General features: G+C 40.9%; 1 protein-coding gene across 2 annotated transcripts; it reads left to right on the top strand.

Annotated features, from left to right (window-relative positions):
* The first annotated feature begins 316 nt into the window (after positions 1-316).
* HEXB (hexosaminidase subunit beta) lies at positions 317-17,971 on the top strand. 2 transcript variants are annotated; one of them, XM_030470506.1, is made up of 14 exons: positions 317-1,052; positions 1,124-1,281; positions 4,230-4,295; positions 5,069-5,115; positions 5,317-5,427; positions 7,850-7,951; positions 9,566-9,695; positions 11,427-11,607; positions 12,669-12,755; positions 13,351-13,423; positions 14,063-14,237; positions 15,067-15,157; positions 15,373-15,477; positions 17,765-17,971. In XM_030470506.1, the coding sequence occupies exons 1-14, from the start codon at positions 634-636 to the stop codon at positions 17,823-17,825; spliced, it is 1,806 nt and encodes a 601-aa protein (XP_030326366.1). In that variant the 5' UTR covers positions 317-633; the 3' UTR covers positions 17,826-17,971. The 2 variants fall into 2 exon arrangements, with proteins under 2 accessions (XP_030326366.1, XP_030326367.1); XM_030470507.1 differs by lacking the exons at positions 14,063-14,237; positions 15,067-15,157; positions 15,373-15,477; positions 17,765-17,971 and adding an exon at positions 13,520-14,055.
* The last annotated feature ends 34 nt before the right edge of the window (positions 17,972-18,005 follow it).

The raw sequence follows: 18,005 nt of genomic DNA on the forward strand, positions 1-18,005 counted from the left end.
CTATAGAGTTAACCTTCCACATTGCCCACGGAACAATGGCTGACCAGCTCCTCAGTCACACTGCAATAGCCACATGCAGGTGTCAGCTCCCCTATCTCTAGGGGTTGAACTGGTATGTCAGCCAAAGCCACAGCCATGACACTTCAGAGTTTGCATTAACCATTCAATCAGAGCTGGCCTAAAGCCTGAATTCCCCCCCACTGTGCCTTCTAGCTTTCAAAAGCTTGATTTGCCTTCGGAACACTTCACAAAATTTGTATTGGGATGTCAAAACATCTAGTTTGTTTACTTAAAGCTTGAAATACTTGACTGCAACTCAGACTTCTGTTTATTAACGCTATAGTTTATAACACAGTCTGCAGAGTGTGTTAAAAAGTAATTTCTCCCGAGACTGAAACTGCATCAGTACAGGAGATGTGTTAATTTCCCCTTTATAAGAATGCAAGAACCTTTCCGTACAGCAACTAAACCGCTCAGGATTTCCGGCCCAGCGGCGCTCCCTCCGGGCGGTTTCACACGAGGACCGCACGATGCCACTGAGAGAGGACACGCCCCCCGAAGGGCGAGAGGCGGCCGCGCTGCGGCGGCAGATCCCTCCCCGGGAGCCACAGCGGGCCCGGGACGGCGCTGAGGATGAGGCGGGCGCTGCGGCGCGCTCCCGAGGCCCGCCCCTTTCGGCCCCGTGATGGCGGAGGCGGGGCCGGGCCGCCTTTCGAGCTGGTGGGCGCGGGCTGGCGGAGTCGCTGCGGCTGTCGTGGCATGGGCAGAGCCATGGGTCTGGCCGGGCTGTTGTCGGGGCTCTTCCTCGTGTCCGCAGTGCTGGTGAGCACCAGCCTTCGCCGCAGCGCCCCGCGGGCCGAACCCGGGCCGGAGCCGGCCGAGTGGCAGGACGCGTCGGTCGCCGGCCCCGAGGACTCGCTCTGGCCCCTGCCGCAGTGGCTCCGCACGTCCCGCCGTCAGCTGCAGCTGGCCCCCGACCGCTTCCAGCTGCTGCACGGCGCCAGCTCCTCGGCGGGGCCGGCCTGCGCTCTGCTGCAGGATGCCTTCCGCAGGTGAGGGGCGGCGGGACGGCGGCGGGAGCGGTTACCTCGGGGCCCCGCCGACGCCTGTGCTTCCCCGGCAGGTACTACGAGTACATGTTCGGACAGTCCCGCTGGCGGAAGCGGAGCCGCGGGCCGCTCGGCGGCCGAGCGGAGCCCGAGCTGCTGCAGCTGCAGGTGGTGATCGAGTCCCAGCACTCTGGCTGCCACAGCTACCCGCACCTTGGCTCCAGCGAGGCCTGTGAGTACCGCGCACGGCCCGGTACCGCGCGTCCATCTCCTTCCAGAGCTCTCATCGTCAGCGCTTGTGTGCCGGTCGTGCCCGGTGGAGCAGTCAGCGAATGGGGTGTTCTGGAGGAACTGGAAGCCGCAGGCTCACGGGGGCGCTCGATAGCACTTCACAGTAGTACCCACCAGAAGACACGTCTTGCTTTTAATGCTTTGCTTTTAATGCTGTGGGAATCTCAGCCCGCAGTGAATCGTAAGGCTGGTTAGAAGTGTAGCCTGTGATTTCCGCAGTTTAACTAGGATTCAACTCATCTACCTGCTGCTACCCTTTCTAGTAACTATCATTAAGAATCAGGTATTTTGCCATGCACTGCCCAGTTATGTATTTTATGTGAGATCTACATGTAGTCAGGAGATCATCCCTTGCTTCGGTACAGGGTGTTGAAGGCTGGCTTTACTTATTAATCTGCTGTCCTTAGAAATAACTATATTTGAAAGCTACCTACACTGGCTTATGTACATGGTATTTCTGTTACATCAGGAAAAACAGAAAGTATTCGTTGAACTTCTTTCTATTCATCTTGTAGTGTTATAAATACACTTTCTTTCTATCAACAGATATAAGAAAGGATTTAAAACAGGGTGGCTATATTGGATTTGTTCTGTTCTGCTTCTTTAGTTCTGTGACTGAAGTCCAAAGTGGAGAAGTACTGTAAAATCAAGTCCTAATCACCAGAGAAGTTTAACAGAAATAAGGATAAATTGAATATTGTTTTTTGTCTGGGCAGGTTAGCTCAGAATTCAATATAGTCAACTCATCTAGTTCTGTCTTGGGATAATCTTCTGTACTATGCAAGGCAGTTGTTTGGTATCCAGGATACAGATCTTTAAAAAAAGATCCTTTTAATCTTAAGGTCATACATCTGTAGCAGGATTAAGTCCACCAGACTTGTAGTAGAATGTATTGATTTTAAGTTTACTGAATCTTTTTAGTCCATCTAGCCAAGTAGTGCAGTTTTCATGGGCGAGTTTGTCATACATTTCAATGCAAATGAGGTGAAGCAGCAAAATTGCTAACACTTCAGAATTCTTCTGCCACTGGTTATTACACTGCTTTACTAATAGTTGAACTTTGAACTGGTTTGCGAACTTCAAATTTTAAGCAAAACTGGTTCTTCTCATCTGTTAGGGAATCTGTCAGATCATGTGATTTTTAGGTTTCACTCTTCAGAACAGTCAGGTTTTCCCCCTGCTGTAGAAAAGGAGTTTCCTGTTACAAATAACATGGAGTTTTCCTCATGTAGTAAGCTGAGTTCTTCAGACTTCAATAAGCTTTTACTTTTCTGTTTTTAATGGATAGCTTGCTCAGGGGACATATGCTGAAATATGCAGTTATTAGTCATTTGCTGGATTGAGCAGTTTGACTCTTTTTCTTAATAGAGATGGCATGGATGAGTCAGTGACTATAGACTATATCCTATACCAAGACTATTGGATATGTAGTCAAAGCACAAGTTATCTGCCCTTCTCCCTGCTGTCTTCTTGCCTGTTTATGTAAAAAGCTCCAAATAGCCATACAAAACTTGTTCTGCGCTCATTTGAGGTATGTTATATGTTCAGAAAAAAGTCTGCTGTCTCAGAAATAAATCCCTGACTGAACCACCATTTACCACAGAAAGACCTGTGGAGGTTCCAGTAGTCTTCTAAGTTCTCTTTCTCACCCAGAAATTCCAGTGTAAGCAATCTGTGCTTAGGTTAAAATGGAAGCTTGAGGTACTTTCTTCATGTCCCTGAATGGCTTTTCTCTGGTAGTTGAGATAAATGTTTTAACTGTATAACTTATCCAACTGTTCTTTCATTCTGAGGCAGATCTGATAAATCACTGAACAGCAATTTACTCCTGATTTTTTTCTCTGCTGCTTTGAATGTGCGACTCTGGTCAGTTTATTATTGCTTTGATGTTTAAATAATAATCTAAGTATATAGATTTATAGATATATTTTATACGTATACATGTATGTAATTAAAAAAATGTATTTAGAAGATATTTCTTTCTTCACTAAAATTCTCAAATTTACTGAATCACTTTAAATGGAAAACCAAAATGTTTTGGGTTTGGTTTTTGGTTTTTTTTTCATTCAGTACTTTGTACTGTACTTCAGTACTTGAACTTAAAGGACTGTTACGGGCACCTTCAGACAGCATTGTTCATTTTACTTACCTTACTTGTTCTTGCTGTTCTGTATATATGCTCGTTAGATGGTAGGGTCTGTTTGGGGCTTTGTTTGGGTTTTTTAACTCTTTGTAATTAGACCTTTTTACAAAGCACCTAACAATACTACTTGACAAGCTATATCTCTAAAAAATTATGTAAGCATAAAAGAAGTAAATGTTGCAATTAAGTCTGGCTTAGTTACCCAACCCTTATTACCTGTGTCTTAAATGCAAAAGTATCATCTGCTATGAATCACAGAATGGTTTGGGTTGGAAGAGACCTTAAAAGATCATCTGGTTCCAACCCCCCTGCTACGGGCAAGATCACCTTCCACTAGACCAGGTTGCTCAAAGCTCCATCCAAACTTCATGATGTTGGCACTGGCCCACCTCTTGAGCCTGTCAAGGTCTCTCTGGATGGCATCCCTTCCCTCCAGTGTGCCAGTCGCACCACTGATAGTTGGATTAAACTTGGCTAGAATTCTGGCCCATGTGCCATTGACATTGCCATTATTAAGCATCATATTTGTTTTATCATTTTACTGATTAACTCTTGACTCTCTTACTAGTAGCTTGCATTATTTGAGGAGCACATAAATTAAAAATAGCTGCACAGTATCACCATTAAAACCAGCATTGCTTAGAATTCAAAAAATAAATGGAGATGTGGCGCTTAAAGAATCTCTAATGCCTGTTAGCATCATCCATGTTTTCTTGAGGAATAACTTTTTTTCTTTCTTTCTTTAGATCATTTAACTGTAACTGAACCTGTGGCTGTACTGAAAGCAGATGAGGTATGGGGTGCTTTAAGAGGTAAGCTGATACTTTTCCTATAGAGCTATTTGTTCTGGGTTTATACAAACTCAATTGTGGACAAGAACCAGCTGGCCACTGAGCCTGACCCTCATTCAGTCCTTCATGGGAAGTACGCTTGGGCATAGAGGCTGGAAAGGTACACATATGTGTGTTGGTCATACCCTCACTCTGGGTGCTCCGGATCTCAGATCCAGTGGCACACCATCAGTGTATTCTTGCTGTGCCTGAAATCAGTCAAACCAGTCAAATCATGGGTGCTAAAAAGCCCTCTGATCTACAGTGAGAACAAATTAGTCTCTGACATCACCTAATGGCTGAACGTGGTGGGCGCATCACCAAGAAGACCATAATGCTGAAGTTTCAGTCTGCTGTGCTTACTGGAATGTTATTCCAAATTAGCAGATTTTTCATGCTCAGTTAGAAACTTCACCAGTTCCAGACATGACAGGAATAGATGCATGACAACACCAGAAATTCCTACCTTACTCTCAGTAATTTCCATACTATTCAAGTGTTAATTTGGTACAGCTGAGCCATAGTGCTAATATTCAGTATTTGTGTATAAGGTAGGGTTTGAGTAGGTCTCTCTTTAGAATTTAACTGTGGTGCTTAGGCAATTAAGGAAACTGCTAAAGAGAAACAGACTCAGCTACATTCTTTCTAGCTGTGTGAATGCCTGTGAATAGTTATGGTCCTGCTTTTAACTAAAACTTGAAGGACAAGTACTGGGTTATACTCCAGATCCCTTTCTTGGTTTTTCTGTTTCCCAGGTTTGGAAACCTTCAGCCAGTTGGTTCATGAAGATGACTTTGGAAGCGTAAGTATAGCTATTAACTAAAACCACAGTCCTGATAAGACAATCATGTTCCTTATTAGGTGCTTTTCTAGAAACAGCAGATCTACTAGCTTCATTAAATATTTTTTCAGAAAATGATCTTTAGAAAGCTGTTAACAAGCTGAAAAGTAAGTATGATGAAAAGAAAATGGGAATTCTAATTTTTAAATCTTGTTCTCATAGTTTCTTGTCAATGAATCTGAAATCGATGATTTCCCAAGATTTGCTCATAGAGGAATCTTACTAGACACTTCAAGACATTATTTACCAGTGAAATCTATTCTCACAAACCTGGTAAGTGGTTGATTTTATATCATTAATAGTAAAGACTTTTTGTTGTTATGTTTTGCCCACTGAAAGCAGCTGGAGCTGGTATGAAAGGAGAACCTGTCTTCTCTGGCTGACTTTTAAAAGGACAGCTTGAACTTTGCTAAGAGGAGGTCAGAATATACACTGGAGAGGAATTGGTTGTGCACACTCATGATTAGTGAATCTGTAAAGGAGGCTGGGATTTATGGTACCTTGGACTTTCTTTATTTTCTGTTGCCTAAACCAGCTCACATATTTCTTGGAAGCATGTTTTGAGACATCTGACTGTCACCAAGCAATACATGGGAGACCTTGAAAGTCCTAGCTTCAGTACCAGTGGTTCGAGGAAAATTCCAGTCTTTTCAATAACCAGGTTTTGGTAGTCCTTTCTTAGACTGCTAAGAGCAAGCTAGTAGTTAAGTAGCACAGAGCAAGGGGGAAAATTGGAAATGCTCATTGGAAGCTACCGATCTCTTTCACTGCATCCCTTCAAAAAGAAAAAAAACCCAACAACCAAACAACAGACAGACAAACAAGAACCCAAACAAAAAAAGCTTAAGTAAGCCCACTAAGAATTGTATACTCCCACTTTGATGAGAAGGTGATAAATTTGTGTAATCGTAGCTTTGGGGTTTTTTTGTTTTGTACTCCCCTTTTCTACTGTTGAGATCCTTGTTGCAGGGCTTATTTTGTGGGTTGAAATGAAGAAGCCTTTGAGTGGAGGGATATGCAATTTCTTGTCTTGTCTTTTCCAAGATGAAATAGTGTCAGAAATTTTCCCTTCCGTGTTGCAGAACTCTACAGAGCAGGCTTAAGATGGGCAGAAAGAGAACGCAGCTAAAATCAGTCTTCATTTCTGAGGTCCTTGAACTATGCTCAGAACTTGCCCCTCCATGGGTATTTACCACTTGTATTTACCTTTAAGATCAGTCCCTGTTTAGCAAGTAGTGTTTGTCTAGCGTTTCATTTGCAGCTGAGGGTGCTTCAAAGACTCAAGTAGTTACTTGTGTCAATATTTGTTGTCTTTTCTAAAAGACAATGCCCAAAGAGTAACTTGACTTTTGACACTTGCATTTCTAACCACTTCTGTGTTTTTGTAACCGTCGTTACTCTGTTTTGTTTCCTTAAATTATGTCTGTGGCTCTTAATATCTTAATACTTTCCTAGAGCTACACTTTATGCCATTTTGCTGGTTTAAGAACAAGTGTGCATTTCCTCCCACCTCTGTGCCTGCTTGAATCCACGTTATCCTAATAAAAAGTAGCAGTAATCCCTTCACTACATGTGGTAATTAGATGCTTAAGGCAGCAGTTCAAGTCTATTTCTTGTTTGTGTTCAGCTGTTGTACTGTATTTCCAGAAAGGGCATTGTCCTTGAGGAAGGAGTGGCTGAGGTGAAGGTCAGGAGATACAATTTTCTATGTGGAAAGATGGTATTTGATAGAAATGAACGAAGACATCTGGTAATTAAAACTTACGCTGTCTCATAAAACAGACAAGATAATTTTGGGGAAATGGACAAAGTATAAGGCTTTCTTTGGATTTGATGGGGGTTCCTGTAGAGATTTGTCACTTCTTTAAACACAGCTTGGTGGAAAAAAGAAATGGGTAGGGGTGAAAATAATTTTTTTTGTGGCAAGGGATTGGAGCAACTGTGTTGCAATTACTTAGTCATGAACAATGTAGAGAATATTTTGTCTGCATGCAGCACACAATACTTGTAAGTGACTAATAAACCTGCATAACTCGGGGTATGTGTGTAACCATCCATCCAGAGTCATCGTTCTAAAATAAGTGTGTTAACATTTATCTTCAAGTTCAAAAAAGGGAAGTACTGACACTGTAATGACTGAAAACATAAGGGGAACATTATTTTCTGCAGGGAAAATGCATGTTTTATTTTTGCATGCATTTGAAATGGGTTCTGCAGAAGTCACTAACAAGTAGGGATGTACCAAATAGTAGGAAACTCGCTCATGCTGTTTAGTTTTCAAGTTTCAAAGTATTTAGGTAGAAAAGTATAAGTTTTTCTGTAAGCTGAAATGGTGCAAAGGGAGTTATCCAGATATGTTCTGAAGTGGAAAAAATTAATAGGCATTTATAGCAGATCCCCTTCTACTAGCCAGTGTAGTGTGATCAGATCAAAACCTTGTTGACAGGAGTGGTGAAAATAGATGGCAGAGGAATGGAGCCTAGCATAAACAGGCTCATGTATTTTGGTGTACGGTTCTAGGATTTGTGAAACATGGTATGCTTTTTCTTTGGGTTTTGTTTTGGTTTTGCTTGTTGGTTGGTTTTTGTTGTTGCTTTAGGCATGCAGGATATACTGGGACAAGACCACCATTTTCATATAGGTTTTCTGTGAGAGTGAAGTGCTTAACTAGACTGTATTGTATTATTTGTTACAGGATGCCATGGCTTTTAATAAGTTCAATGTTCTCCACTGGCATATAGTAGATGATCAGTCATTCCCTTACCAGAGCATTTATTTCCCTGAGTTGAGTGACAAGGTGAGTAAACATCATTGGAGCAGGGTGGGAGGGTAGAAATCAGGCACATTTTTCATTAAATAAAATGCAGAGCCTACCAGAATACATTGCCTTGGCTGATAATGAAACAGTACCAGAGGACCAGTAACCAGCAAGTCCAAGTTTAGGATCCTACCTGAGTGTCTATGTGGACTATGTTCAAGTCTTCCTTGGTGGATGCACGGTAAATGACCTTCCTAACTCTTCTTGTGCAAATTTGCTGGTGACGGTGATCCTCAGTGTTTGCAGGACTTCAAGCAGCAGTGGTGTGCAAATAAGTTGCTGTGGTGAACACTGCTTGGATTTCTGTTCATTTATTTAACTGGTAGACTTCCTGCCACTCAAACAAATGTAAGAGAGTTTCCTGTCAGCTCTAGGTTTGGAACCACTGCAGTAGTAGTACTTTTGCCCTGTCTGAGATCTAGTTAACTTTACAAAACACAACATGTCTATAAAAGGTCCAAAAGCGAGAGATTGTTTTCTGAAACATTCATAGTGCGAAGTATCTCTTTATTTCTAGATTCACAGCAGATTTTGCAAAGTAATGAAAGCCATCAAGAGGTTCTTGCTCGCTCATGGTACAGTAGTAGCCAAATCAAGAATGAATAATGAAGTAGACTGAGTCTAAGCACAAGATTTGTGATTCTGTTTTAAAATGCTTGCTGGAATCTGAGCCTCATGAAAATTACGTAGGCAGTGCTTGAGCAGATGCCATGAATAATTTTATAATTCAAAATTGTAAATGTTACATGGTACAGGCAGATTATTTTTCCTAGTAAAGGGCTGTGGAGTTCTGTTCTGTCCCCCACTGACGGCTGGAGAGGGAGATGGCGTTTGTCTCAATAGCCTTTTGAAAGGCTTCTTGTTTACCGTTATCTTTTTTGAGTAACTCAACTGTGGAAGCTGTTTCCAGATAAATGGAAGCTTAAGGTGCTATTAATCATGAGGAGTCATGATGCTTTTCATCTGTAGTTTGGCTCTTTGCTACAGTTTGGTGAAACAGATGCTTGCCAATCTGGCTCATTTGTCACATTAGTTGGCTAAGTGGGAATGGAATAATGCTCAAATTCAGCGTCACAAAGCAAACGTGCTCTGAGGCTAAATTGGTCATTGAATCAAACCTGACAAGCAGAGGTGTTGGAAGAAGACGCTATTCTTTCCAACTTGGCAGAATTTTTCCGTTAGTCTTGCATGTCGTGTAACAAGGGCCCCATGTTGCAGAACTGATGATGCAGAGGTGGAAGGGAAAACTAATTTGCCTCTGTGCAGAAGAACTGAAAAATGTATCTTTCAAAAAGTCTGGAATAGGAACTAGCTTTACTGTTTTCTTTAGTAACTGTGAGCTAAGGAGGAAAGGATGGTCTCCTCAGGAGATTTGTTTTAGTGTAGGAAAAGGGGTTAACTTTAATGGGTGTGTTTTGTTTTTCCCACTAGTCAACTGGAAAGTTCTGTCAAGTGCAGTTGCACATGTGATAAACCAGAAAAGGACAACTTGTAAAACTGCTCTGTGGTCTAAATTATAACACTTTAATCCCAATTTTGTGAGCTGCTGGTATAACATTCTGTAAACTGTCTCTAAATGTGAATACTTTACAGGGAGCATACTCCTATAACCACATCTATACTCCTTCTGATGTCCGTCTCGTGATTGAGTATGCCCGGTTAAGAGGCATTAGAGTTATCCCAGAGTTTGATACCCCAGGACACACGCAATCTTGGGGAAAAGGTATGTCCAAAAAAGTATTAATGGTTAAGAGATTGTGATAAGTGGGGTGTAGCAAGCAAACAAAATGTTGAAAAGCAGCCTTTTAAGTGCTTTGGAAGGCCGTGGATAAGAGGTAAGCAAGGGGCAGACAGTGATGGTCATGATGTTTATGTGTTAGAGGAATTAAGGTGAGTGGAGAAAGCTGACACTTCCTGTGCTGGACGTGTGTGTGATGCACAGACAATATCCTGTCTGCCTTAGACTTCCTGTTGTTGTTATCCCCCTATCCAGTACTCCTGAGTTTAGAGTAATGAGGCAGTGGCTAGAAATAACGAGTTGCTCTCTCTAGTGTAGAGATTTCTGCTTTGGAAAGGTTCTTTCAAAGTCTTTGATGTTTTTGTCTACTAGTAAGGTGGTAATCTGCCAGTGTAAAAAACACAGCAAAGCTAGATGCCTCTTCACTCTGTCTTCTGGGTTTCAGAGTAATAGAGAACTGAATCCTGAGAGTGGTGGTGTTTAAGTGTACTCAAGGACCAAGCAACCTTTTGCCTTAATTCAAAACACACTGACTGTGATTTCACTGCAATTAATGTAAGATGGTTTTGGCCAAACTGGAAATAGTGAAGATTTTTCTAGCACTTCATAGCTTTAGCTTTAACCATGGGGTAAGTCTTTTGCTCATCCAGTGGGGATGTGGCTACAATATTTGAAGATGCCTCAGGCTCTTTCTCACGAATTTAAAATGAGAAGGAAAGGAACAAGGCAAAAACTAAATTTGCTGAACACTCTTTCTAAGACTTCATCTCATGTGGTCTTTGCTATTACAAAGCACTAAGAAAAGTCAGTGGCTTGCCTGGTGATACGTGAGATAGTCTACATTCATATTAAGAGCAAGGTTCATCTCCCTTGCCGAAAATCAATTGTTCCTGATAGCTTCTTGTAGTATAGCTTTTTTAACATGATGCACAGGAGCCAAGCCTGGCTTTGCCTGTGAACTTGGGTAACTATGCTTTGTTTGCGTTCAAATTCAGGATATTACTGAGAAGTCTTACGGCATGTGAGGAGGGTAGTTGAAGCAATCTACCACTAGGGCCCTGTTTGGGGAAAATGCGCTCAGAGTAGGAAACAAGCAGCCAGGGAAGTGCTGCTGCTGCAACCACAGTTTACCAAATAAATTGGACTTGGGAATCTCCAACCTACATATAATAAACTTTTTCCTATTTTGTTATCCTGGCTCATGTTGCTTCAGGTATCTTGACTCAAGAACCAGTGCTTAGTTTTGGTGTCTGTCTAGCCTTCCTTTCTTGTGTAAATTCCTGGCAGACCAGGGTAGGACATCTATCTTGAGCCACATAGCTCCCACCTACTTAGGTGTTAACAAAGCAAAATAATAAAAAGAGGAGAGGCCTCTGGAGCACGCTCATTATATTTGGCTTCCTTTCTAAATACATTAAAGCTTTTTTATTCAAGTAGTCATCCAGAAGCTGTGTTTAATGACATGCTCCATAAGTTTGTGTGTGTTAAATCACAAATCTGAAAGTCAGAGTCCTGATTTCCAGTTAGAAGGTTCTTCAACTTCGGTCAAGTTGTTTTATTTCATCCCACCTCTATTTGGCTGTACTTAGACTAGGTGAGCATTTAAGTCATGAATATTAACCCTTTTAATATAGGTAGCTGCCTCTTCCTGCTAGCGAAGTTAGCATCCAAACTACTGAATGGAACTGAATATCCTCTATTAATTGTTTCTATTAGGTCAAAAAGATCTTCTCACCCCTTGTTACAATGGAGAACAGCCAACTGGGTCCTTTGGACCTGTAAATCCCATTTTGAATACAACTTATGACTTCATGACTCAATTCTTCAAAGAGATCAGCAGTGTATTTCCAGATGCATACATTCATTTAGGAGGAGATGAAGTGAACTTCGATTGTTGGTACGGTGACAGTTGAAAGAGTAAATATATAGTGCCTCTTAAACTTGCCTAAGTGGATCAGTTGTGGAACTCAGTTGTGTGAAAGTTTTCACTGCTTAACCCAAAGATCCCCACTCCTAGTTCTGTAACTATTTACAGGCTGAGGGCTTGTGATCCTCAACAAGCAAGGATGTTGTGCAGAATTTTGCTTTGGCTAGTAGTTTCACAAATGTTCAAGTACTCTAAAGGATTTCTTTATGAAAATAAACTTGGCAGGAAAGATAATTAGCATTTAAATGCTTTGTTTTAGAGGAAAAGCAGTTCTTTCCATTGAGTTCTGCATTCCAGAAAATGTGCTAACATTAAGTATTACAGTACTGACTCTTGTGTGCTTGTATAAGTAGTATGGCATGTAGTAACAGTTCTTCAATTGGTAGTGGATGTTTACTATTGCTGTAGTTTGGATATTTTAGAGTCTCTCTGCTAGAGTAACTAATAATACAGAATTTGGAGCAGATCTAATGGGATGAGCATTCAAATTGATCTTGTTATATTTGTATGTTCTCTTGAAACATCAAATCTGAACACTATGGAATTGCTTTAATTTTTAAAAAGAAAATTTCTGACAAATGCTTTATCACAAAAGTGTTGTTTGCTTTTGGGAGTACCTTCCCAAATGCTTGATTTCCCCTCAGATCCCCTCGTACTATCTATAGCTGCTCAGTTCCCAGATGTGCTGGCAACCTTTGCAAAAGGTCACAGAGAAGCCAGGAACCCCAGAGCTCTTAGGAGCTTGAAGCAGCCTGCCAGAGGCTGCTTCAGAGCAGGCACTGCCAGTTCTACCAGAGAAGGAAGACTATTGGATTTATTTCAGATGAAGATGAAACTATTTCAAAAAAACCAAATCATGTCAGCCTGCTGCTTCTGCTCTGTTGTGCAATCCAGGCTATGGTGGTGTGCCTAAGGCATCAGCTAGTGTGCTGTACATAGGTGGAAATGGTTGGGAAATCTGATTTAAAACAAAACAAAATTATTCTTTTTTTTTTTTTTTTAATTTATTTGTTTTGTTGTTGCTATTTAAGGAAATCTAACCCCAATGTGAAAGAGTTCATGAAGAAGCAAGGATTTGGCATTGACTATGCTAAACTGGAATCTTACTATATTCAGAAGTATGTTGTGTTTTAAATTCTTGCTCAGCTTTTTACAGCCACTGTTTGAGAGTGGTGTTGAGGTGCAGATACTGAAGCTGATGTAGGTTAGCCTATGTTGTTTTCAAAAATTGCTATGTATTGGGGAATATCCACTTTCTTGTATTTTAATACACTGAATGTGAAGTTAACAGCTTTAAAATGTGGGACACAACAAGGATATGTAAGCTAGTTCTGTGCACTCTCTGGATGTACTGGGTGTCTCAGACTATGTATCTGCTGTAATGTTGGTACACAAGGTGGGGAGGAAAAGTCCTAAGGTTTTTGCAGCCATTTAATTCTCTTGTTCTTAAATAGCATGTACTTAGACACCTATATCAGTTGCTGGTAGTTCTGAACACCTGTTTTACTGCACAGACTATCCATATGCATGAGGGAACAAGCTTTTCGAGGCAGAGCACTGAAGGCCAAAACCAGAAAAAAAGCGCTTTTTCTTAGTCTCCTGTGCAGTGCTGGGAAAGGCCTGATCTACTTTGGGATAGAAAATATTGCTACTTCGTCTCCCTGTACTGGTTTCATTGAAGTTCACAAACATGATCTTGTTTCTAAATTCTAGGATTTTGGACATTGTTTCCTCCTATAACAAAGGATACATAGTCTGGCAAGAAGTGTTTGATAACAAAGCACAGGTAAGATGGGAAGATAAGATACTCTTGCATAACAGCACAATATTGTGAGAGGCTTCTGAAGCAGACTATAAGTAGTTATGTTTGTGTCTCTTACAGTTTAAAGCAAGTCTGCTGACTTTAGCAAGTGTCCCCAGGTGTGAGGCCTGCCTTAAAATTATCATTTATTGAACATGTAAAATAGGTGGAACAGGAACACCAGCATTGACATGCTTTCTAAAGGTGGACACAGCGTAATATGCTTCAGAGCATCAGACTAAAGGGTAGGGAAGCTTCTATAAGCTTTTCTTTTTTTCCTCCTCACATTAACTATGCATCTGCACTAGTAACATCAGGTGCTAAGCTTTTCAGAGCTGATCATATAACTGGTACATGTAGGAACCCTCTTAGGGCATTAACTGTTTATAGTGTAACCTAGGCCTCAGTCTAGTGTGAGCTCTATTTAAAACTAGCAAAGAGCTAATCAGCTTTAGACTGGGGGAGGGGGCAGAAATGACAAAAGGAACTTCCAAAATGTTTATCTCCAAAACAAAATACACAGTTTTGAAATCCATCATCCTTTTCCCTGATACCAGCAATTAGGATTGTCTTTAATGTTTTGGGGTTTTGTTGTTTGTTTTGGGTTTTTTTTTCACCTTTTAGCTGAAACCAGACACTGTAGTTCAAGTGTGGATGGAAAACAACTATGCTCATGAACTGAGCAGTGTCACTGGAGCTGGGTTCACTGCTATCCTGGCAGCTCCCTGGTACTTAGACTACATTAGTTATGGGCAAGACTGGAAGAAATACTACAGCGTCGAACCACTTAACTTCCCTGGTTTGTTACTTTTTTTATATACATGTTCTGTGAATGAAAGTCTTTGGTTCACAGTAAGGTGTAAATGGAAAGAATAAGGCTAATTAGAGTGGTTGCGAAGTCACTATGATCTGATACACTGTCATCAGAGGACCTTAATGTCAACTAGAACTCTGGAAAATTCTCAAATAAAAATGAAAACTGCAACTCCACTTCCACTCCACACAGAAGTGTTACCTTCCCCAAGAATCTGGTACTGGTGCTTGTATGAGACAGGAAGCTGGTCTAGTTGGACAGACACATCGTGTATTAGGGGCAGAGTTGTGCAAAATGGTTGGTAGACAGACACTGAATTCCTGTGTTAGCAAGCTTCTAGAGTATTAGGCTGTTCTAGAAAAAGACATGTTCTCTCCCTCTGGCTAAAGCTGATACAAACATCTTAATGCTTTTCCTGGGGGTTTCGTTTTGTGTGAGGTAGGCTTTCAAAGCTGATTAGAAGAACACCTGACGTCGTAACTTTTTCACGGAATGTGCTGTGTGTGACAGAATGAACAGTTTAAATCAAGACTGAAATCTCTGAAGAATGTCAGAAAGCTGAGGAATGTCTTCAGAGGAAAAAGGGTAAAATCCTTTCCAACAGAGAAGGAAAATTGATTCTCTGGGCAAATGGCCCAGTAGTTCTCGCATTCAGTAACAAGGCTACCAGAACATCAAGTTAGTGCTCAGGATAGATATTTTATATGATAAAACAAACAACATTAATCCTCTCTCAGTATTGGAAAATGAAATTGTTGATATATGCCTATTTTTTTGGCAAATAGAAATTCTAACCTTCTGCTTTTGAATTCAGGATCTGAAAAACAGAAAAAGCTTTTAATAGGTGGAGAAGCCTGCCTGTGGGGGGAATTTGTGGATGCAACTAACCTCACACCAAGATTATGGTATGAACTGCTTTATCATTAGATTTTTCAAGGCCAGCTACAAGAAACGTTAATTAATCCAGCCAGACTGTGTGTTAGTGATAACAGTGCTCTGTGCTGAACCTGAGCAGATACAAATATTGATGCTTCTGGATATATAAGACCTGGTATTAAAAACTTTAACCCATTCTTGGTTACAGACAACACCTACTCTGAACCTTAGCATATCTTTACAGGCCTCGAGCAAGTGCTGTAGGAGAAAGACTCTGGAGCAGCAGTAATGTGACTGACTTAGAGGATGCCTATAAAAGACTGACTAATCATCGATGCCGCATGCTCCGGTAAGATTACTAGCTATAGTAAAGCTTGGTTCTCCTGCCTTATAGCTAATGGAGTTCAATTACAGGCCTAAACTGCTGGCTTGGAAAGGAAGGGAGGAGAGCTAGCAGTCTAATCTGACTAGGTAAACATCATTCCATAGGGTTTTTTTGTATCCACAGAAGGGGAAGAACAGATACATTAAGACAGGAGTTCTAGACCGTTTTGCAACTAACATTTTCAGAACTCTTTCTTCAGTGAAGTTCTAGAACTCATCTATATCTCTTTTCTTTAAAGGAAAAACACCACCATAATTAGTTTTGATTTTTTTTTTTTCCCCCTCCCAGACATAAAGGATATTAAAGGGTATGGGGGAGGATTATGCAAGACAGGAGAGCTATTCGTTCAGGTACTGCCTTATATAAGGCAGTATAGGGACTGAAAAGGGTGGATAAAGGAGTCCCTAATAAAACTTAATTCATTTAAAAAAACCAAAGTCAGTTCACAACATACTCTTCTCTGCACTTCTTTTCCAAAAAGTACCCAGACAAGTTACTGGTTAATTATTGCTAGTGCTGTCTTTGTATATTTGCAGTTGTAGAAATAAGTGATTTCTAGGTCTAAAGTCCAAATTTGACTCCACTTAACAGGATGGTGCATCTCTTGATGGGGCTTAGAGAAAACACTCATACAACTGAACAGTGTAGTATATGGTGGCTGTACCTCTAGGATTAGGGTTTTAAAGTGAAATAAACCATACTGTCCCTGGACTGATTACCTACTGCTGCATATCTATCTTCTTCCTCAATGCTGGCACTTGTATTGCTGTATAGGGAGCTTATACAGGTGACTGCAGCTGCTCTGGTAGCATGAGAGATGCAGAATGGGGAGGCAGACTAAGGACTACTCCCTGTACTTGTTGCATACTTTTCCCTTAAACTACTTCCTGGTGCTAAAACTGCTTTGCTGGTAGTGAACAATTCCTGTTATAAACAGACTATGTTAATAAAAGGACATGACCTCCTGAAAATTATTCTTTTCATATCAGCTTTGAACCAGAAAAACACTAGAGAAACTATTTGCTTTCCCCGATGAAATGAGCATTCCTTGAAGCCACAGTTCTGTTGCCTTTGCTAATGGGGCTCCATTAGCATTGTGTGAACTCGAGCTTATTTAATCAGGCTGTTGTAGTCTTAGAGCATGAGCAAAGGACTGTGTCCCTACTGACATTTTCATACATGGTATGTAAAGACTGTGGCAGCTGTAGCAGTCCAGAGGGTCTTTCAAAGGAGAAAGAAACAGCTCTGGCTTGCTCTGCAGCTGGGAACCAGGGAGTGAGAGAATGGGTAGGTGGAACTTTTGTAACAGCTAGATTCTGTTATCCAAGGCTAAAGCCACTGCTGTTGAAACAATACCAGCTACTGTTTTCACAGTACTTGGATCTAAACTCAGCTTCCTGTAGGATACAACAGCCCAAACTGCAGAGAAATGGTGACGGGAGAAGGGAAACAAAAAGGCAGATTTATATGCCAGAGACCTAGGCAACAACCTTATCTTTTACTGAGAGTAGGTTTTGCCTGGGGCAAGCAATTGTCAGGCTGAGCTATTTCATTATTCAATTTCTTTCATTGCAGCTCTTAAGTGCAATTTAAACACCAGCATATATTATCCTACAAATCACTGTTGCAGTTATGGTATGGCTCTTAAATATTCAAGAATTGGAATTTTGACTACAATTACTATAACTGTGAAATCTGTTCGTTTACTTTACTATCTTACTGTGCCATCATAAGCTATGGGGGTTTTTTTCTTTATTTTTTAAGGCTACATGAGAACAGAATAATTTATGATAGCGTAGCTGGAAAAAATCCTGTTCACCGAAACTGGCTCCCTCCGAAAATGAATGAAAATTACATAATTAGAGCCACATATGAAGGAAACATTGAGGGTGGAGTTTGGGGGAAGACCAAATGTCACCCAGTTCATATTTTCACATTCCTATGACTTCTCCTCAGTGAAATCAATACACTTTGCAGAACACTGACACAACTGGCCCCTGAATTTAAGCTTTTCAACCTGTTTTCTAATGTCCTGGTACATGTGATTGAAACAGAGAACTGTACATAACTGAAGTACAATAAACAGTAGAATAGGGGCCCTTTTTCACTCTCTAAATAGGCCATCTGTTATTTCTTGGAAGTAGTTTTGTTTATACAAAGATTAAAATACAGTGCCAGTATCTCTCTTCCTGCCTACACAAGCAGCCAGTTGTTTGATTGTAATAATACATATTCTACTTTATTTTAACAGCCGTGGCATAGCGGCCGAACCGGTGTTTGTTGGATACTGTGCCCATGAAGCAAGGGGATAGTAACTGCTGCAAAGATTTCTAGTCAACAGCCTGAAGTGCCTCTGGGGTATGAATATATATATGTACATGCAGTGTGGTATTTGAACCAAGACTTAAGATTTTCACTTCTAGAATAAAGTTACTTGACATTCTTGTCGGAGTTAAAATTATGGTTTTTAGCTTTCATTAGAAATGGGGATT

Source organism: Strigops habroptila, chromosome Z, assembly GCF_004027225.2.
Source record: "Strigops habroptila isolate Jane chromosome Z, bStrHab1.2.pri, whole genome shotgun sequence".
Classification (NCBI taxonomy): Eukaryota; Metazoa; Chordata; class Aves; order Psittaciformes; family Psittacidae; genus Strigops; species Strigops habroptila.